General features: G+C 41.7%; 2 protein-coding genes across 2 annotated transcripts in view; one reads left to right on the forward strand and one right to left on the reverse strand.

The window, feature by feature from the left end:
• col14a1a (collagen, type XIV, alpha 1a) overlaps positions 1-11,471 on the forward strand; it is a 73,254-nt gene extending 61,783 nt beyond the window's left edge. The window contains 9 exon segments of the mRNA XM_068758694.1: positions 2,867-2,920; positions 5,150-5,203; positions 5,301-5,372; positions 7,534-7,569; positions 7,799-7,865; positions 8,099-8,290; positions 9,035-9,112; positions 9,875-10,030; positions 11,443-11,471. Coding sequence (XP_068614795.1) covers positions 2,867-2,920; positions 5,150-5,203; positions 5,301-5,372; positions 7,534-7,569; positions 7,799-7,865; positions 8,099-8,290; positions 9,035-9,112; positions 9,875-10,030; positions 11,443-11,471 — 738 coding nt within the window.
• A 2,279-nt stretch (positions 11,472-13,750) lies between these two features.
• Positions 13,751-19,763, reverse strand: mrpl13 (mitochondrial ribosomal protein L13). Its single transcript, XM_068760126.1, has 7 exons — positions 19,678-19,763; positions 18,500-18,623; positions 18,054-18,147; positions 17,581-17,641; positions 16,915-17,001; positions 15,836-15,957; positions 13,751-14,341 (listed from the first exon to the last, which is right to left on the reverse strand). The coding sequence occupies exons 1-7, from the start codon at positions 19,702-19,704 to the stop codon at positions 14,317-14,319; spliced, it is 540 nt and encodes a 179-aa protein (XP_068616227.1). The 5' UTR covers positions 19,705-19,763; the 3' UTR covers positions 13,751-14,316.
• Between the last annotated feature and the right edge of the window lie 358 nt (positions 19,764-20,121).

Here is a 20,121-nt window from a genome sequence, read left to right on the forward strand (position 1 = left end):
GACCAAATCAAACGCGGTAGATTCTGTAGCGCTGAGCTCGCGCTCAGGAGAAGACGCCAAAGAGGTGCATTTTGACCGGTAATGGATTTATGAATGTCCACATAAATACATAAATCTTCAAAATGCTACGTCTATGTTCATGCCAGCGGTAAGAGCACATGACCTCATTTAAATCTTTCCTGTTTTAGCTGGTTTTGTTTTTGGCTTTTGTCTGTGATACCAGCCTGTTAAAAGTGTTTTTCCTGCTTTCTGAGATGAGATTTCTCCTGATCTGTCTCGGGATGAGAAATGTCAGAGGACGAGTAGGTAATCTCATTGTAAATTCATTACAAGCAGATTTAGATGCAGTCAGGTTCTCTACGCGGAGCTGACGGTGCAAAGGTTTGGCTTTTGAGAGGCAGCTCCCACAGACGCCATAAAGGAATGCTATTAATTTTTTTCCACACCAGAGCACAACTTGTTACAGTCGCTACTCCCATCTGCTGATTACAGAACTGTTGAACTGATTCATTGATCTACCGTCAGAGCACAATGTGCTGCGATAAGATGGACTCCTTCTAATGGTTTCCTTCCCTAACCCCTGCTTTCATGCTCCAGGACAGAGCTGCAGAGTGTCTGTGCTAGTATTTAAAATAAAGGTAAATACGTAGAGGCTGGGTAGCAATGCTTTTTCATCACTTTAATCTTTAAGTCTTCCGAGGTCTTATAATTGCATGACAAAATGTTACGCAGATAGTGACAGTGACATATACCGTACTGTGCAGGTGTTTATGCTAGGACTTGTCAAGGTGACATAACTGCTTTGATCGCAGGATTTTATTGAGTTCTTGTTGACATTTGAATTGATGTAGACAAATCTTCCCTGTTATTGTTGTTTGGTGTGTTAATCCTTTTGAGAAGGGTTTAAATTCCTTCAGATGCAGAAAAACAGGTTGTTGCCATGGTTTATAACCAAAACTGCATTGAAATAAACTACTTTAAAAAATCAGTCCCCACCTTATATGTACAGTAAACTGCTCTGCTTCTTACATGAAGATCCTGCTCTATTGTTGATGGGATCATTCCACTGTCACATATTTATGATGTTAAATAATTTAAATACTGCTGATAAATTATAAACTGACGCAGAGTGTCAATCAGATACTTTTGGCCATCAGATTCACGGATGATTCTAGTCTGGTGAGGTCACATCCTGTCTGTGTACCTGAAGTTGGTCACTTGCTGATTGCTGGTATGTCATGGAATTTGACTCGCACTTTGCACCAACATTTATATCATTCATGCTCGACAGTCTCACACACACTTTTTCCTTCCACCTGGAGAGACGGCGTGGGTCGTGATGTCACTTCCATTACCTCGTACTGATTCCCCTGGTGTTGATGCAGATGCTGTTATTCATGTGTCTGACTTTTGTCCATTATATTTTGTGGGAGTTTTTATCTACTTATTTTAGTTAATGAGATGAGAATTCACTCCTTGAACATCACACCACACCTTTTTATTTGACCCCTGATTTAATCAGAAAGGAATAAACAATAACAACTGGTCCCTGAGCCGGAGACGAGAGCAGCAGCAATCCTCGGTGCAGCACTATGGTTCTCCCGGAGCCTGCATAGCCTATTAATAAACGCTGGCAGTATGGCTCTGTGCCGCACTATGTTACTAGGTAATAATGTGTTTTGTCAGGGAAACGGAATATCAATGTGTGTATTTGTGTGTGACTCAATGGGGGAATATTGCAGCTTTCAGGGCCCTGTTGTAATATACGAGGGACCACCGAGAATACCGCCGCTCCAAAACATCAATTACCTCTCTCCCCTGTTTCCCTCTCTCTCTCTCCACCGCTCGCTGCAGTAAATACAGTCTAACCTTGTGATCCGAGTCTCCTCCACCTCTGTTTCAATTTGACAATGAGGAATGCTGCTGGAATGACGCGCAAAAGAGTGTGTGCTTTTATTCAATCTTTCTTTGTCATTCTGTATCTCAGTAACAAGCAGTTTTTTGTTTTTTTACATATTATGCATTTTTATTTAATTTTTCTGTGTCTGTGGGTGGGGCATAGTTACTTAACTTAACTTAATTCCCTTCTTGATCTTGATGTGTATGTACTTGCCCCTCTTAGCCTCCAATCAAAAACTTACACTACATTTAATCCATGGACAATAACAAGCTCCCTCGCTCTGTGCGTGTGTGTGTGTGTGTGTGTGTGTGTGTGTGTGTGTGTGTGTGTGTGTGTGTGTGCGTGCATGTGTGCGTGTGTAGGACAGATATTATTGCTAGTTTTTTGTGAGAATGCGCAGAAGCCAGCACTTAAACAAGGGCCGGTCATTAATCATGCGCCGCCCGTCCCCTCCGACCCCTCCTGTAATTTGTTGAACCTTTAACAGTATAAACTCTCCTGTTTATTGGCTCTCAATTAAAGCTAAAGTGCAGGGATAAATCACCTTCAAACGCGCTCCATGACTGTATTTTGGAATCTGTCGTGAGCGGTGGTGACCTGCGGAGACGTTGATGGAGAGGAAATGGAGCACAGCAGGGGGCAGGGGGGGTCTGCTTGGATTGAGGTTGTTCTGTATCCCGAGGTTCGTTTTTTTCCATCAATCAATTTTTGTCCGTGACTGTCGATGCATCGCTGAGCAAGATTGAAGATCCTTTCCTGTTCCGACCTTTGGTTGAAGTCGTGTCTGTTATTTATCATGAGGAAAAGCCTCAGTCTTGATCTGAGCGATCAGCTCGTCATAACGGGGTTACGTGAGGATCTCTTTGACTGCAGTCGCAAAGGTGCACCACGCCGTCTTGGATACGGCTTCCCTGTCTGTAAAGCTCTATTGTGGACCACAGTCAAAGCCCGTTTGTGTTTGTTTAGGGTGTTCCTGGAAGTCCGGCCTCCCCTGGCAGAGATGGCCCCCCAGGAGCAAGGGTGAGATCAAACGCCGATTTAACTTCTGTTGTGTAGCTCCACAGTCTTCTTCTGTTATCCTGTATACAGCAGTATAGCGTTATTTTATGAATCTATTCTACAGCTTAGCACCCTCATAGGAAGGGATGGCACTAAAGATGAACAGACACACACCTCCCCAAGTCTCCTGTGAACATTTTTGTGGTACTTTGACTGTATTTGAGTGTCCAGCTGTGTTTTTTACGTCTCCCCATAAAATCTTCCTCGATCATAGAGAACAGTATAAACTTTCCAGCGTAACACTTACAGTAAATGAGGTCTTCTTCTTCTGAAGGCTCTGAGACACCAGCTGGCTGTAGTCGATGCTGACAGAGAAATCAGGCCTTTCAAGCTGAGCTGTAAATACTAAAAGAGTACATTACAGCCAACATGTGTCAGCACGTTGGCTGTAATGTACTGCTGAGTTTCATCCTGGTGGAAAACGCCACACGTATTCCATCTGCTGTCTCTTGTTGGCTGACAGGGGTCTAGACACTCCCCCCCTCCCCCCCAGTGCTCGTTTTCACATGGAGTCTTAAGTACTTTCCAGGGTTGTCGTGTGGTTTCCTTCTCTAATATGTTGGCTGGAGTTTGTTCTCACGATGCCAGATTCGTTTTAAGTTCATGAACCTCTAACAAGAAGGCTTTAAATCGTGTTCTGTTTGGGTTTAATTAAAGGTGCCAACTAGAAGGGCACCCAACAGAGTGCATTCCTCCACCAAGACCAGAGAGTCTCTTAAATTAAACTTCCAAGACACGCATGCCATCAGGAGGACTTGGTCAGGTTGGGGGGAAAATGTCATAGATCCACCCTTTGAACCGGACCTACTTCAAAACATGATCCCTTCTTCCGCGCACCTTTCTCCACCCCATCTTAAATATGTATTCCTACAACACTTCTTTGGGCCCACTTTATTAAAATGTTACAGTTTTGTTTTTGTGTGTGTTGCTACTAGACACAAAGAGTTATATCTGTTCAGAGCTAATTATAATTTGGTTTCCAGCAAACATCTTAAGTTACTGCTTTTGCTCAGTGGCATCCCGATAAGACTCGGTTCATGAGAGGTCATCAATGCAGCAGGGAGTTCTGCGATGTGCTGGCGATGCATTCGGGGTGTACCCCGCCTCTTGCCCATAGCGAGCTGGGATAGGCTCCAGCAACTCCCGCGACCTGCAAAACGGAAAAGCAGAAGAAAATATATGGATGGAAGTTACACAGAAATAAACCGTGCTTTGTTTGTGATAATCCCAGCATGCCTAATGAATCTGATTAGCATCGCTGCAGTCTGTAGATCAGACCAGAATAAAACAGTAGCTCTGCTCTGGTGATGCATTTTCATAAGCCTGACCCCTGAGAGGAGGCAGGAGGCTGAATGTCTTGAATAACCCTCAAATAGAAGGTGTGTAATACAGCCAGTGTCAGGAGTGAGATTCCAGGTTGATTTGATCTAATGCTTGTTCTCGTGAGAAGTTCTGTCGTTTTTTATTTCAAATATCTAACACACTGCATTCTCAGCTGTGTCATTGGCAGGTTTTACTCGACTTGCATTGTTACACACTTTGGACTTCATTTGAGACGTGACTGTTTTCATGCTCCATAGTTGGTCCAGTTATGGTCCGGCATATATTTTATTCTTGGATTGTTCATAGGAGTTGAAGATGCACCAGTTTAGTTCCTAAAGCCGCTAAAATGTTGCTTTACCATAGTCAGGATTAATGCTATCTCTTAAAGACAATGCATTCATGTAATCATGAAATAATATTCATAAAATAGTTTCTGGCCATCGATCCAACGGTCATACTACAGTATAACTTTTTTTGCAGACTTGCTGCGCTGATTTTCTGGCTTGAGGCAGCATTCGTTCATTTTTCCCAGCCACAAACTCATTTGTTCAGTTATATTTGATACCAAATGAATTCAATAAGTGTGCATGTCGAAAGGGCCTCAGGGTCAGGAATTGACCACAAAATATCTTCAAGCATCCCAACTCTAATGAAATCATTAGCTGAACCAAGTATGATGCTGCTTGGAGCTCAGCTTCCAAAACATTAACAGCAATTCTAATGACCCATAAAAACTGAGTCCTTATCATAATGTTGCTCTTTGACTTATTCTGCAGACTTCCACAGGCCATTTAAGAGGGACATACAGAACAAAGTTAAATCTGCAAATATAAAAGTTCCCCTGCTCTGTCTTTCTGCACCTCTCAGGGCCTTCCAGGTAATGTTGGACCGCAGGGACGTCAAGGACCTTCTGGACCCATTGTATGTTTTCTTTCATCATTCTCAGCACCTGGTCGTCTGTTACATCACGCTCATACATGTCACCTTCTTCCTCCATTTTTCTCTGTCTGTCTCTCAGGGTGTCCCAGGAGCACCGGGAGCTCCAGGACCTGGTGGGTCAACAGGGTCGCAAGGAGAACAAGGACTTACTGTGAGTGGAAATGTTTCCTTTGGAAGTGAAAATATGACGTTAAAAATCCTTGTAGAATTTATGCAACACGGTATTTAATCTGAATGCTGGGGAATGGTTTTATATTTGTAACAAACTAGTAAGATTGTGTGACCTGGCCTCAACCTTCTTTTCAGTTTGAGCTGTGTATTGTCAAATATCTGTGGATCCGATTCCTACATTGATAAAGGGCTTGTGATTTTATATATTGAAGGACATAAACAATGTGATTAACTGATTGACAGGCCTATTCTTCTTTGAACTACGGCAAAGCAGATCTTTCCAAAGACGTTTCCTTTCACTGCAAGTTGCATTCTGTTTCCATGCATTTAGAATTTTACCCATGAAAACATCCATCTAGTGCCTGGGTCCCTTCATAACATTTGTCGTAGGAAGAAAATTACTTTAAAATGATAAAGAATCCACCCACGTTTTCAATTGAGTCACCTTCCATTCCTGGTCCAGATTTAATTTTCATCCAAATCTATTTTGTACCTTTTTGAGTTCAACCTCTGCATCTAAGCTTCTCACAATGCTAAAGACAGTAAAGAACGAATATATTCTGAAGCCATTTCATCACTTTTATGATAATCCTTCAGGTAGTTGAAAAGTTTTGGAATGCTCTCAAACATCATTATTATTTTTTTTTACCCCATATGAATGCATCTACAAAAAGCAAAAACAGACTTGTCTGTTCTTGAGCTTTAGCACCTTTCTTACATCAGATCAATGATAAATTACTGATGCAGTCCCTGTCCATCACCATGCTACCCTTCAGAGAATATTTCTCTAGTGAGTGGTTTTATCTGAATTGGCAGTCATTAAATCTTCAGGGAACGTAAGAGTTTTAGTCCACTCTGCCAGAACTGACCTTCAGAAGTCTGTTGTACCACTGAAGACAGTAATGATGAAGATTATCAGGATTTAAAGAGTATTTCTTGTATTTAATTTCTGCAGCTGGGCACTTTATGCTCAATCTATGTTAATCAGTGTTCATAAATCTTCATAGCACATGGAAGCCGCAGACTGCTTAAAGCTTATTGGCAGGTTGTTGCATCGGGCCAGCTTGTATAAGAATATCTGGTCAACAGGGGCAGAAAGCAACAGATGCTCCTCGTCCTTAGCAGCATAATGAGCATGATGATGAGAGCCTCAGAAAGTCCAACTGTGCGTGTGTGTGCATGTGTGTAGGTGTGTGTGTGTGTGTGTGTGTGTGGGTGTGAGCCAGATGTGTGTTTTCCGGTGGGTCGCCCACCTGAGGGCTTTTACTTAACTGTATGTTGCTTAACTTTGGTAACAAGCTGCTTCATGCTTGCCAATTACAAAAAAGGCTTTACGCTCCTCTGCCTGTTTTTTTTTTTTTATCAGTCCGCAGTGCTGTACTTCCCTCTGCGGGTGAACTATAAAACATCTTCAGTGAAACTCACATATACTGTCTCCTTTTAAAGTTTAGTTGTGACTTGGCTTGATTTCCTCTTCCCGCCTGTCGCCTCAGTAAGAAGGATGACATTTATATGCCCGGGACGACTCAGTAGATCCAGGCAAACCCACACAACACTTTTACTGTGGAGATCTGCACACACACACACACACTTACACACACACATACTCTCTCTGTCCTTACTTAACCAACTCACACTCTCATCCAGCCAGTTGGATGGTGGTCAAGTAATTGTTTTCCCAAAATAAAGTAGCTTTTATTCTAAAGATGTAACAACATCAAATTGATATCATATCAGTGTCTGTTATATATGCCTCTGAATCAACAATGTGTTACACTGTGATATGCATTCACAGGCTTCAGTGTGTGGAAGCGTGTGTGTGCGTGTGCATGCGTGCTGAACACCATTGGCAGCAGCAGAGAAGCGAACCCATCCGAGAAACAGGAACTGCTCTGTATTTGTGGGTAACTGAGCTTCAAGATGACCTCAGGACACAAAGAATCTGGACATGCTGTCAAAATTTAAAGATGTTTGGATGTCTAAGCTGTGAGATCATCGACAATGGGTTTCTTTGTGGTGAAGAGGTATGAAGGAGAGAGAGATGGAGCGTAGTGGGGTGGGGATGTTAACGGAGGGAGTGAAAACGATGAGCGTACATCCCGGTCGAATGTTTATCCTCCCTCTGTGCTTTTATGTTCCAGGGTCCAGCTGGTGCCAAAGGCATTAAGGGAGAAAGAGTAAGTCGCTCCTCTCACACGATTCCAACACGCTTTATGATTTTCTTTTGCTTCACAATCAGTTTTACTCTCGTGAGAGGAACACACCTTAGAATGAACGTGGATTACGCTCATTGTAAAACGGAACACACACACACCAATGCATGGACAATGCTCTGAACAGAAGTGCTGCATCAGTCTGCTATGCGGTCATGTGATGTTCAACTAGAGAGCTGTGTTTGTTCCTCAGGGCGATGTGCAATCTCAAACAGCTGTGCGTGCCATTGCAAGCCAAGTGTGTGAGCAGCTCATCCAGAGTGAGTACTCGGTTACTTTAAAATACTTTCGTACTATTATTACTCATTAACTCTCGAATGTTAAGTACTTTTTTGGTAGGGATTGTCCTCTTGCTTTGACTGGCTTCACTTCCCTTTTGTTTCAGTCTCTCTGTTTGTAATAAAACATTCCAATAAAAGATGATTTAAAACATTCAAATCATCTCAATGCTAATTCTAAATCATTTCAACCCATCCTCTTCTTCTGCCTGCAGGTCATTTGTCTCGCTACAACTCCATACTCAACCAGATCCCTGTCCAGTCTGCGTCACTGGTCCGTACAGCACCCGGCCCCCCCGGAGAGCCCGGTAGGAGAGGCCTCCCAGGGCCTGCAGGTGATCAAGGCCCATCTGGGAGGCCGGGCTTCCCTGGTGCCAATGGTCAGAGCGGACAACCGGGAGACAGAGGTAATGGAGAGACAAGTTTCAGATATTTGGGATCAGAGAATTATTCCCAGGATGTAAAACACATGATGATGTAAACACTCTTATTCTTTTAGGCTATAGCAGTCCTTCACGTTTCTGTCATTGCTCATTGCAAACCAGGCGTCCCTGGTTTGGAGGTCAGAATCAGTTTCGATAAATGGGAAGGGGAGTGCTTTATTCCTAAAGTTGGATGTCTGTTTCCATCGTATTGAACTCTGTGATAGAATTACATGACCTCAGAGTCTTCAGAAACATTTCAAGTCAAAGCAAAATGATGATGAAGTTCTCGTTGGAGCTTCCGCCTGCGTGCTTGTTTGCTGTTTCTCCTCTGGCCCGGGGTTCAGATCTCCTGTCGGGTTCAGAAGACGGCAACTCGAATATCCATGCGGTCATTCCTGTGCCACGAGCCCGCAGAGGAGGAGCAGGATTTATGAGCCTCTGTCTTCATCATTAAACACGCTGCCCACATACTGAGGGAGCAACGCACACACAGAGGCTTAGCAAAGATGAGAGCTGTCAAACGGATGTCCCTAATAACGTTTAAGAGATGCAAACTCCCTAACACGTTTTGTAGTTTTCATAAGCTGCACTGAAACCAGCCAAATATAATAAAAGATTTATGGCTTGCACTGGAGAATCGGACATGCTATTATTAAGTCAGGTGGTCACGTAGGACCGCTTGTGTTTGTGTGTGATTTTGAGTCTAAATTGTATTTCACATTGCAGGTCTTCCGGGAGAGAAGGGAGACCGGGGAAGTCCAGGGATCGGGAATCAAGGAACACGAGGACCTGTTGGACCTCCAGGTAAGATACAAGAGTCCGGAGGGTGCTTAATACGAGAAACCCACTCTCTCCAGTCTCCATATAGCAGCTACATGGAACATTTTCCAAGTGTTTCCAGTGGGGGGAAAGAGTATTGAAACCCGAAAATAGCACGGACACTCAATGAGTTTGATTTTCTTTACTCTGTTATATCTCTAATAAAAGCAAACAAACCCTTTGGACCTTGACTGTAATTGCAGGTATTGATTTCCCTGTGCACTGTGAGCCGTTTTTAGGATTGTGTTATGAGAATTTGTCAGTGATGAACATTTCTATTTATTGTTGTGTGATCAATACTCAGAGAAGAAGCTGACAATTCTCTTTGGAACCTTTATTCTAATGCAAATATAAACTTCAGTGTGTGGAAGCAAAGAGATTGGTTCTTAAAGTTTTATAGCTGTTTTAAACCTTTGTCTGCTGCTCTGGAATATTTTTGGGGTTTCTCCCACTTAAACAGAAAAGCAAAGAATAAATTTAAGATGAGAAGTATTTTCCCTGCCTGCCAAACGTTGACGATCATCTTCCTCAGCCAGAAATGACAACCATGCTATTCCTGTCATGTTGTCAAAACAGCGGGATTTACGGATTGAAGAGGTGATGTTGCCGTGACGAACGCACCCTCTTTTTTTTTTCTTCAACCTTGCTCACCAGACGTCACACTGCTGCCATCCATTGACTGAAGGTTTAATGCTGTATGAATGTGTGCTTAAGCATCTTTAACACAGACTCTTCCTCCATCCTCAGGCCTCCGCGGCGAAGGACGAACAGGCAGCCAGGGCCCGCCTGGCCGGCCCGGTAGCCCAGGAACACCAGGGAGGTCTGGTAATCCAGGCACACCTGGATCAGCGGGCTCACCTGGATACTGTGACCAGAACTCCTGTCTGGGGTATAATGTCGCAGGTACACGTCTTTCTGCTCCCTCTGTATTAACATTGAATCAATGTTGAGTCAGAATGCTGTGCGCCTTTGTGTCTGAGCTTTGTGGTTTAAGTTTAGCTGACACTGTTTTTAATTCATACAATAAAGAATCCCTGTTGCAGAATAAGGAGCTCCAACCAGTTTAAACTGGTTCTAGCAGTTTAAATAAAAGCAGCATTTTGGCTGGAATATGTCATCAAAACACAAAATATCCAGACAGAAACACTGCTGTTTATTTAAACCTCATTAGTTCTGTTGTGTTGGAAACTGAGACCAATGTTGTATTTTTGTCTTTAAGAGGGCTTTCTGAAAAGCCGTTAGTGTTACTACTGGTTGAAGAAATAATACATTCTAGAAGTATTTAATTCAATTCTATTATTTTTCATATTTACTCTGTTATTTCTACAAGAGTCTTAATCCTGCTCAATTCTTCCAGCCTATGAATCATCTTTTACGTGTGTTGTTGTCACAGTGACTATGTTGGATATGTGGACGGATGGGGACATTATAAATGTTAATGGGGCCATTGTCTCACCTCGGGCGTTACTCGTCTCACAACTGACTTTATGAAATATCCTCTGCTAAAAGTGGCTGATGGTTGAGACGTTACTTCATCGTTGAAACCAGATTCATTTTCTGTAAAATCCAGTCGCAATGTTTCTTTTATGACTTGAGTCGCGACTGCATGTTATTCTCAGCCGTACAATAAAAGCTCGGCTGCCCGCCCGCATAAAGGAAAATCATGTAAAATCGAGTTTGGGGAGTGGGATTGTTCCCTTCAGAGGAGCTAGATTTCAACCTGAAAAAACTACTACTAATACTACAGTACTTTACTTTATTTGCTATTTTTTAATTAATGTGTTTTCATGTGTGTGTGTTTTCTATGCATTATATATATATATATATATATATATATATATATATATATATATATATATATATATATATAAATGTAGATTTTAAAATGGGATTTAGAGGTCATTAGACTTATATTTTTCTTCACATTTTACTCTCGGAAAGCAACCCAATATTTTTAGAATATCATGAAATAGTAATTGACTTCTAAACATATGAAGATCTCTTAAAGGTTGGATTATCAGTTCAATGCCCAAATTTAGCTGGTTTCTGTGTTATACATCTTTACTTGTACTTTTTTGTTTATAGAAAGAGGAATAGAGATCTGACACATTTTTCATATTTTTAAATATTATATATGGATATCATAATATTTATTGTAAGTTCATTTATTGCCACATGAGTTTTTACCTCCAAACCGCAGCTGTTTTGAGAGGTTTAACTGTTTGGTGTCTTTGGGTTTTCGTCCCGATATTGAGCTAACATATTTGCTCTCTTCCTCTTCCCATCCCTCTGTCTCTTCCTGTTTGTGACCAAAGTGCAAGAGGAGTATGGGAATGATTACTGAGGCGCATTCTCCAGCGATCCTCTCCTCCTCCTCCTCCTCCTCTTGGGATGGATAATTACTCCTGGTGTTCGACCTGTAATTCCTGTACAGAGACTTTTCTTTTTCCCAACCTGTGCTCGAATGCAACACAATTTTTGTGGCATCCTGTTAATTTATCTGGATTTTTAAGAAGACAAATCCAGCAGTATGTAAATCTAGATTGACCTCATATAAGTTGAATAGCAGGATGGCTGCTCATTTTGGTCTGGTATAGATCCAGAATCCTATTTTTCAGTCTTCGTGCACAGAATTGCTTTGTGATTCCCCAATTAATTTATTTCTACCATCAGTTGACTTTCTTTAGAAACTTCCCACAAGGCCAAGCAGCTGCTGCAGCGATCGCCACCACTGATCACAGCGCCATCTGTCAAGACATTTACAATGCTTTACTGCATCAAGCGCCACCTCTTCTTTCAAAGCCTGATGAATCAGCTAAATTAGGAGGAATTCCTTTTTTGTATTAGACTGCATTCGTTACTGAACATCTGCTCTGCTTGTCTCGTGCTAGAAATTGGGCATGGAATCTAAATTTTATCTGCATGACCTTGATGTGATCTTTTTATTTGCAGAGGGGAAAAAAGTTACTCGCTAAATCGCCTGGGAAAGCAGTGACAAAAAAGGTTTTTTCCAATTTGATCAACTTTTACCTTCCTCCTTTACGTGAAACATTGGACGATTTAAGATCTTCTTTTTTTAACCAATTAATGGCGCCATGCCTCTTGGTTGATTTCAGCTTGTGGTGGGTGCATTTAAACGCTCGCACCTGAATTACTTCGTACTTCTAGTCCCAAAATCGGCCTCAACTTTGTTGCTTCACAGGAGATGGTTCATCAGCTGAATAACCCACAACCCATTCAAACTGACTCTAAATATTCCCAAGCACCCCAGTCCGACCCCTCCCTCACGGCAGCAGGCCTACAACCCTGCTGCTGTGGCTTATAACAACCACCGAGGAGGAGGAAATGAGGAAGAGGATGAAGAGGACTCCTATTACTGTGGACAGCCCTCCCAGCTAGTCCATGGCCAGCATGGTTACCACTTGGGTCCCGCCCACTCTGAGGACACGGAAGTGAGGTCACCAGGAGTCGCCAGGGTTCTACGTCACTTCGTCACCGAGGAGAGTGAGGACTTTAGAAAAAGGACGGACTCACCTAAAGTGCTTGAGCCCAACATGCCACAACACACACACACACACTGATATATATACAAGAACACACATCATCCCCATCGCCATCCTGAAACTGTGGTGAGAATGCCCTCCCTCTCTCCGGTGGAGTCCCCCCCAATGAAAAAATGTAAATAGGTCTGTGGACTCTTGTACATCTCTGTAATAGGAGGGTCCAAAAAGTGCCTGATCCATGTTACCATTGTCCAGTGGTATTGTGAAGGTAAGATCGTCATCTCGCGACTCTTGTTTTGGTGTGAGGCTGCATGTCTCCTTTGGGCCAGCCCCTGAGGAACTGGACATCTTGTTTCATTTGTGTGCATAAAATAATGTTGCAATTCAAATTATGAAGAGTCTGCATCTCCTGCCTTTATTTCAGTTTGTAAAGGAATATTGAAATGCTTTGGAAGTTATTTTCCACGTAGATTATTATGATTTTGCTATTGTTGGAGTTAATCCCCCTCCACTGGCTGCAGATGTATTCATTTCAGTATATTTTACCTTAACACTGTGGAACACAAACCAAATGTGATGCTTTTTAAAAATTATCTTTATTCCAAGGAATAAAAATGGCTTCCGTTGAATCGTTTTTTGATACTTCATTCTGTTGCTTCAGAGGTAGTCTGTTTCGGGATTTAATGCTCAGACTGCGAGTAAATTAAGACGGCATGTCTGTGTTGTTGCCCCCATTTTGCTCTTTTGCAAAGATGGGCCTGCTCACAGTGGGAGACATTTCTCACTGGTTGAACCTTGGACCTCTTACTGGAAGGAGACCTGGAACCGGTTATTAATCAGTGACCTAAATAAAAGGAGTGAACCACGAGTGTAAACTGTATATCTAATGCACTAAAGTAATGAAGGTTAAACTGTGAGCTGGTCCTGGTTTGAGATTTAAGGTTTTAAGATTGAATGAGTCTTAATACGTTTTGTATCGCTCCACCATGGCGCTTGGTAAAATATGGACTTATTTTCTTTTATAATCAATAAATCTGTAATGACATAAATGTGCTTGAAGTCACTTGTTTAAACAGGAAATGGTTCATCTTTATATTATAAAGCATTAAAATAGAACAAATCAAGAAGAACAGGTTTATTAAATTCTCCATTTTACTAGACTTACACTTAAATCGCAATTCACAACACACAAAGAGCTGCTCAGGCTTCACACACCAAATCCAACAGTCTCTACTGAAACCACCAGACGGGTCTGAACGTTGCAGGATCACAGGAATTTGTTTTGCGCTGAACCAGCAAACCTTTAGGAGAGATCAACCTTCAAGGATGTGACTTTCTTCTTTTGTGGGCTGGATCTAATCATCTCATGGTTGTATTATCAGAAAAGAAACAGTCTGATTTTCTCCAGTCGGTGCAGAATCACAGGTTGAATCTCGAGCTGTTGCTGAATAAATCGGCTCCTCTGTCAGGGGTAATATTACTGATAGCAAGGCTATTACATTATGGCATGTTGTGTATGGAATAAAATGTGTTTGTGTTGATGATGCTGGTATCATTACCTCGTCCGTCTAGCCTTAAAGTCAATATCTGCACAATATCTTTATGAACAAGTCCTACAGAAAGACCTTTTTTTTCAGTGCAGCATTACTGTGAAGTGTTTCAGTTTCGGTGATGTTGATGTTGATCTCATTTCAACCTAAAGTCTTCGGGTCTGTGGAGAAAACACAAAGCAACACATTAGCATGTGGAGCGTAACAGTCAGGAAAAGGAATCAATTCATGGAGGAAAAACCGAGAGAAAGATGACGGATGAGAAAGAAAAAAGATTTTATCGTTTTTTCTCTGCAGAATGAAACCCACTCAGAATCCTCTGCAGTTTCCCCCTTTCATTTTGTGTAGAGATCGCTGCTGACAGATATTATCAGGCCTTGCTGTATTGGTTTTGATACGTAAAAAAAACATGTTTTTATTAGTTGTAATAAGTCCGTTATCGACTACAGCAGCAGGTTTATACTGCTGATTTTTTGTCTGGGTGATGTTTGGGTGCGTAAAATAATATTTTGCCGCCTCCAGAATATTAACTACCGGTATGCATTTTTATAGAAGGGGCAATGACTGAATTGCCCTTTTTCTATGCACAGCAAGCTTAAGTGAAACAGATGATCAGGAGACCTGATGGACATTAAAGCTCGCGCTATGCAGGAGGAAGAGCGGAAGCTTCCAAGGAATCTGCCAGAATGAGGTGCCCCCCAGGTGAGGCCAGAAAAATGCAACAGGATGACATTATGGAGACAAAAAAAAACCTGGGTCACAATGTCAGGCTAATCTACAACCGGAAAACACTTCACTCAGAAATCATGAATATGATTATTGTGAATAACAGATGCTCTCCCTCTTTCCATCTTTCTCTCCATCCTTTCCATTACACCCCCCCTCGCCCTCCTCTCTCTGGGAGGCAGTGCATCTAAACCCGGACAAAAACTGAGATATAAAAGCTTCTGGTAAATATAGAACCATGGACACATCCAAATAGGTATGAGCTGAGTTATTTGATGAATTGCAACCTCAGGGTTAAGATGTTTGAGAACAGCATAATGAACAACAGCATTTTATAATCCTTTCCAAGGTAACGGTTGAGCCCATCAGAGAGAAACACACAAAATAAGCTTTTCCATTCACGAAAACAAAAGCCATCTCCATAAAATGAAGGTCGCATATTTATCTCTTCCTGTAACAGACGTCACAGCGTAGTAACGTCAGTATCGTACCTGAGTGGATTCTCTGTGCAGAATGGGTGTATCGGTGGTATAAATTTTATATAAAATCTAAATTAGATAATGTATATTTGATATTGTTCAAAAACAATATGACGGTTCGGTATTGGATCCATTCATGTTCACGTTGCATATAGAAAGCATGAAACTACAACATGACTGTTTTTATCCGAGCCGTCGCCACAGCTCCACTTAAACACACTAAGATGGGAAAGCACACTTTATTAGCTTGTCATTATATGTTTATGCTGACTGCGATTTCATTTAGCTTCATAAACAGATCATGTTCAGTGTGATCTTATTAAGAGACTGGATTCAACCACTGAGGTAACTATTAATGTTCAACAGAGATGTAAATCCGACAAACACTTTATGTAGTATGATGTGTGTGTACTGTGTGTACTGTGTGTATAGACACATGTTTCTACATACGGTGTCCACAGCTGGGGGAAGGCATCCATCTCCTCCTGCGTGTACTCGCTGAGCTTCCTGGGGATTTCTCTGGGCTGAAGCAGCTCCTCCGTCAGGTTCGCTTGGATGTCATCTGGCAGCTCCTAGAGAGGAGACACTGAAAATGAAAAATGGAGGCAGGACAAGAACATCCAGAAAGAAAAGAATAAACCAAGAGGGGAATAAGAATTGAGAGGAGGTGGTTCCTCTTTCATCTCTAAAGTAGCTCAGCCATTATCAGCCATTATCATGAATGCTCCTTACGGGTGGGTTTCAGCCAAAGGATTCATGTGAGAACCAGCAGACAGTTCAAACTAAAAGACAAACATGGCAGCGGAAAAAACCCCACCAAATCATCAAAATCATTTGGCTGAGAACTGCAGACATTCAGAGCCCAGGAAGCCCATCTGTTTGTATTCAGGGATGCACATAATCCCGGCTGCGGGTGGACATCAAGTCGGAGCCAAACTGGGAATCGGCTGACTTTCTTCAGTGCTAAATGCTCATTAAAAAACCTCATCAGTGGAGTGTTACAGGTCAAGTTACATTCAATTATATCTGGGAAGGTGTGGAAGGTCAACAAAGAGCCCGTGAAGCACTTCTTAGTTTTGCTTCATTTAAAAAGCTGCTATGCGTCTCACGGCTTAGCACCATTTGAAACCATTTCAAACTATCATAATTTAATGACTGTGATCTGCATTATCTGTAATCAAGTACACATAATACAAAGTTTTCTCTTAGAAATCGAGTTGTTTGAGAAGCCAGGTTGATGACATTCAAAGTTATTCCATGAGCAGGATGACAGACTCTCCAGAGAAATAAAATAAAATACAACATTATACTCAACTATCAGTTGGTTCGTTATACATCCTGCAGAAGTGGATTGTCAATCCCTGTCGTGGCACAGATCACTTTAAAATCCGGTTGAAGGACAAAGTCTGAGTTCTAGACTCAGCCTTGGTTGACTGTTGTCCAAATAAAACTTGTCGGAATAGTCAAGGTGACAAGACGTCAGTCTGGAGACTCGTCCGCTTGTAGAGATGAGGAGAAACTCGACTTACGTCTTCAGAAAAAATGTGTAATCGCTGCATCATGGTGCGGCGGAGCAGATTCCTGGGCAGCATGCCGTAAACCGCTAACTTCACAATCTGGACAGAAGGACAATGCAAAGTTGAATATTTTTTTATGATATGGTTTAACGTTTAAACTAAAGCAAGCTTACATACCGGTACTTGTTTTGATTTATTTCAGAATATATCAACCAACACGAGGCTGGTTGCACGCATGTGCCTTTGACTTGGAAAGACAGAGTGGACTGAGACGTTGGACAGAGATACTGGAGAGGAGCAGTGCTAACAAAACATTCATCTGTTGGCTCTCCCTCTCCCTCTCTGCTCGCTAACCGCCCAAGCCTCATTTTAACAAAAGCACCATTAGCTGCACTGAAGCCTGCAGAAGGCAGAGCAACTGTCAGTCCTGGGTTTCAAACTACAGGTCTGAAACCAGCACAGGTTGTCCACCTTCACGGCAACAGCAGTTTGACGGTGCTTCATGAGTGCACAAAAAATGCAAATGATGCACGGAGGATAAATGTTAAACGAGGAAACGCCTACCCTGCGACAAACATGGAAAACAGACTAACCTCCAGTAATATGGGCTAAATATTGTTAGAACGGTGACAGTCGAATATAATAATAATAGTAAAGCATTAGATAGATGACATTTACAGCTTTAGGGTCTTTGTGGTGCAGCTGGGTAGCTGTGACTTGCTTGAATCCACCTGGATACCTTAAAGAAAAGAAAAGACAAATTAAAACTTACTGTGCACAAAAACTTTTCTTCAGCCAACATCTACCAGATGATATGAAACCAAAGCACTTTTATACATAACATTCAATTCAGTTTACAGCTATTCAATATAATTAAGGCAAAAAACGAATTAAATACCATCAATACCACCAATCTTAGTGCTGTATTACAGTTTTCACAACCATCCCAATCAAGAGGAAAAGGGATTATTCATGGAAAACAGTATAATGTCACAAATCTGGATGACCAGAATGAAATATCATATATAATATGTAATATCTATAGGACTACAAAGCTATATTGATTGCAGGTAGTGGGTCATTGCGTCCCATAAAATGTGACAAGAGGCCACTAGAGACAAAAGGGAGACCGGTAATGTATCAGCGCTTACCCTGTGTGTGATGAGTAGACTTTCTGCTCCCATTTGTTTCCAGAGAAAGCTATGTGTTTGCTGTTTATTACGACTACATGGTCACCACAGTCACCTGCAAAAAAAAGTGATGCAATGTTCATTTTAAGACTTAAACGCTAAGATAATTCTAATCACAAGGAACACAGAGTATAGATGCCGCTGTTACGCCAATGATAACAAAAATATAGCATCTTATTGGCTAGACAAATAAAGACTTATGTAAGCATTTGTAAGAAAGAAACACATTCGTACTGTATCTTCTACTGCCATCTTGTGGCTCTTTTCTGCACCACAACAACCACAGCAACACGAAACTAAGGCCGGGCTTGTGGTTGAATAAGAAATGAAAACGGTAAGATATGATAATTCACAAAGTTACTCATGTCTCTGCATTCCTGGAGAGTTCTCAAGCAGGGCAGACTCACTCAGTGCGTGGTATATGGGTTTGTGCTTCCCCTGTAATCTAATAGAACACATGGCCGCGATCTTCCCAGGGGGCTGCATCCTGCCATCAATCAGGAACCAGGAACGAGCGAAGGTGGCCCATTGCTGAAAGGAGAATGAGAGAAACACTGGGTAAAATAAACTGGCACGCTGGCGGAGAGGTTAGCGCTGTCGCCTCACAGCAAGAAGGGTACCTTCTTGCTGTGAGGCGACAGTTTGTATGTTCTCCCCGTGTCAGCGTGGGTTCTCTCCGGGTTCCCCCCACCTCCAAAAATGCCCCAAATTGTCTGTAGTGTGCGAGTGTGTGCGTGAGTGGTTGTTTATCTCTGTGTGGCCCCGTGATGCATCCGGGGTCTACCCCGCCTCTAGCCCATAGCAAGGCGGGATAGGCTCCAGCAACTCCTAACTCTTTTTTCACAATAATATTTTTTACACACCCACAATGCAAATGTATGTACAGTTCATTTAACTGTCACACTTTCATATTCCTTTGATTACAATTATGCAATCACTGATGCTATTTGAAAAAAACAAAATCCTTCATCATAGGACTTTCAACGGAAACAAGACCGCAAGGGCTTTTTTGAAATGCTCCTCTTAGACAGGATGTTTGACTTTATTTGTACTGTAATACATGCTACTGTGTGACTGTACTTGTATTCATTCATCCAGAACACCGAACATGGAACATTTGTATCTCTTCCCTTTACAGCTGATTTTATCTCACTCCATTTGCTTAAACATTCCTCTCAAAGAGAACGCGGTCACATTTTCAGTAAAATCCAAATGTTTTACACTTTTCAAATAATAAATGCGGATCAGCGTGTTTTTACAACAAAGAAAAATTACACACAAATGCATAAAAATAGCGATATTGTTTTTGCATAATTTGACAAATTTATGTTACGGCGTTACGTGAACATTTAAAAAGGATAGCAATAATAATAATAATAATAGGTTTGCGGTTAGCGAGCTTCTTCGCCCTGCTACAACAACTGATCTGTGGGTCTCGACCCACGTCACTTCTGTTTCTGAACACCGTGGTTAGCGCTAGCTCCTTAGACACCTTCGTTAGCAAATGTCCTATATAATGGCTTCATCAGTCTAAACATATGTAAAATGAAGATAATAAAAACAAGATTGTTTCGTGTATGTTCACCTGGGCAGATCTTGAGAAACTTGACATTTCGGTGTCAAACACAGACTAGCACATCCTCGAAACGTCTGACCCCCAGCGTGGGCTTCGGACTTTCTTTGGATAATATTTCTCGGGTGAAACAAGATACAACGTTTTATTGTTCCTCTGTTAGAAGTTTAGCAGAAACGTTCGCGTTACAAAACTTGTCATGGGTCTCCATACATTTTTACTGAATTGTAGTACATTTCAAAGAAATTGTGAATAACAATCTTACTTTAAATGTACATGTAAATGTAAAATTATTAGTTTAAGTAACAGTTTCCACCCGGGGCTATTTTGACGTCGCACATTACCTCACGTCATTCAGCTTCCTTTTAACAATAGGAAGCGAGCGGGGATTTTTGACGGTCATTAGCACGTTTGACTTGCTTTATACTTTATATTGATAGTTTATTGACGCTTCGA

This window comes from Brachionichthys hirsutus, chromosome 3, assembly GCF_040956055.1.
Source record: "Brachionichthys hirsutus isolate HB-005 chromosome 3, CSIRO-AGI_Bhir_v1, whole genome shotgun sequence".
Taxonomy (NCBI): domain Eukaryota; kingdom Metazoa; phylum Chordata; class Actinopteri; order Lophiiformes; family Brachionichthyidae; genus Brachionichthys; species Brachionichthys hirsutus.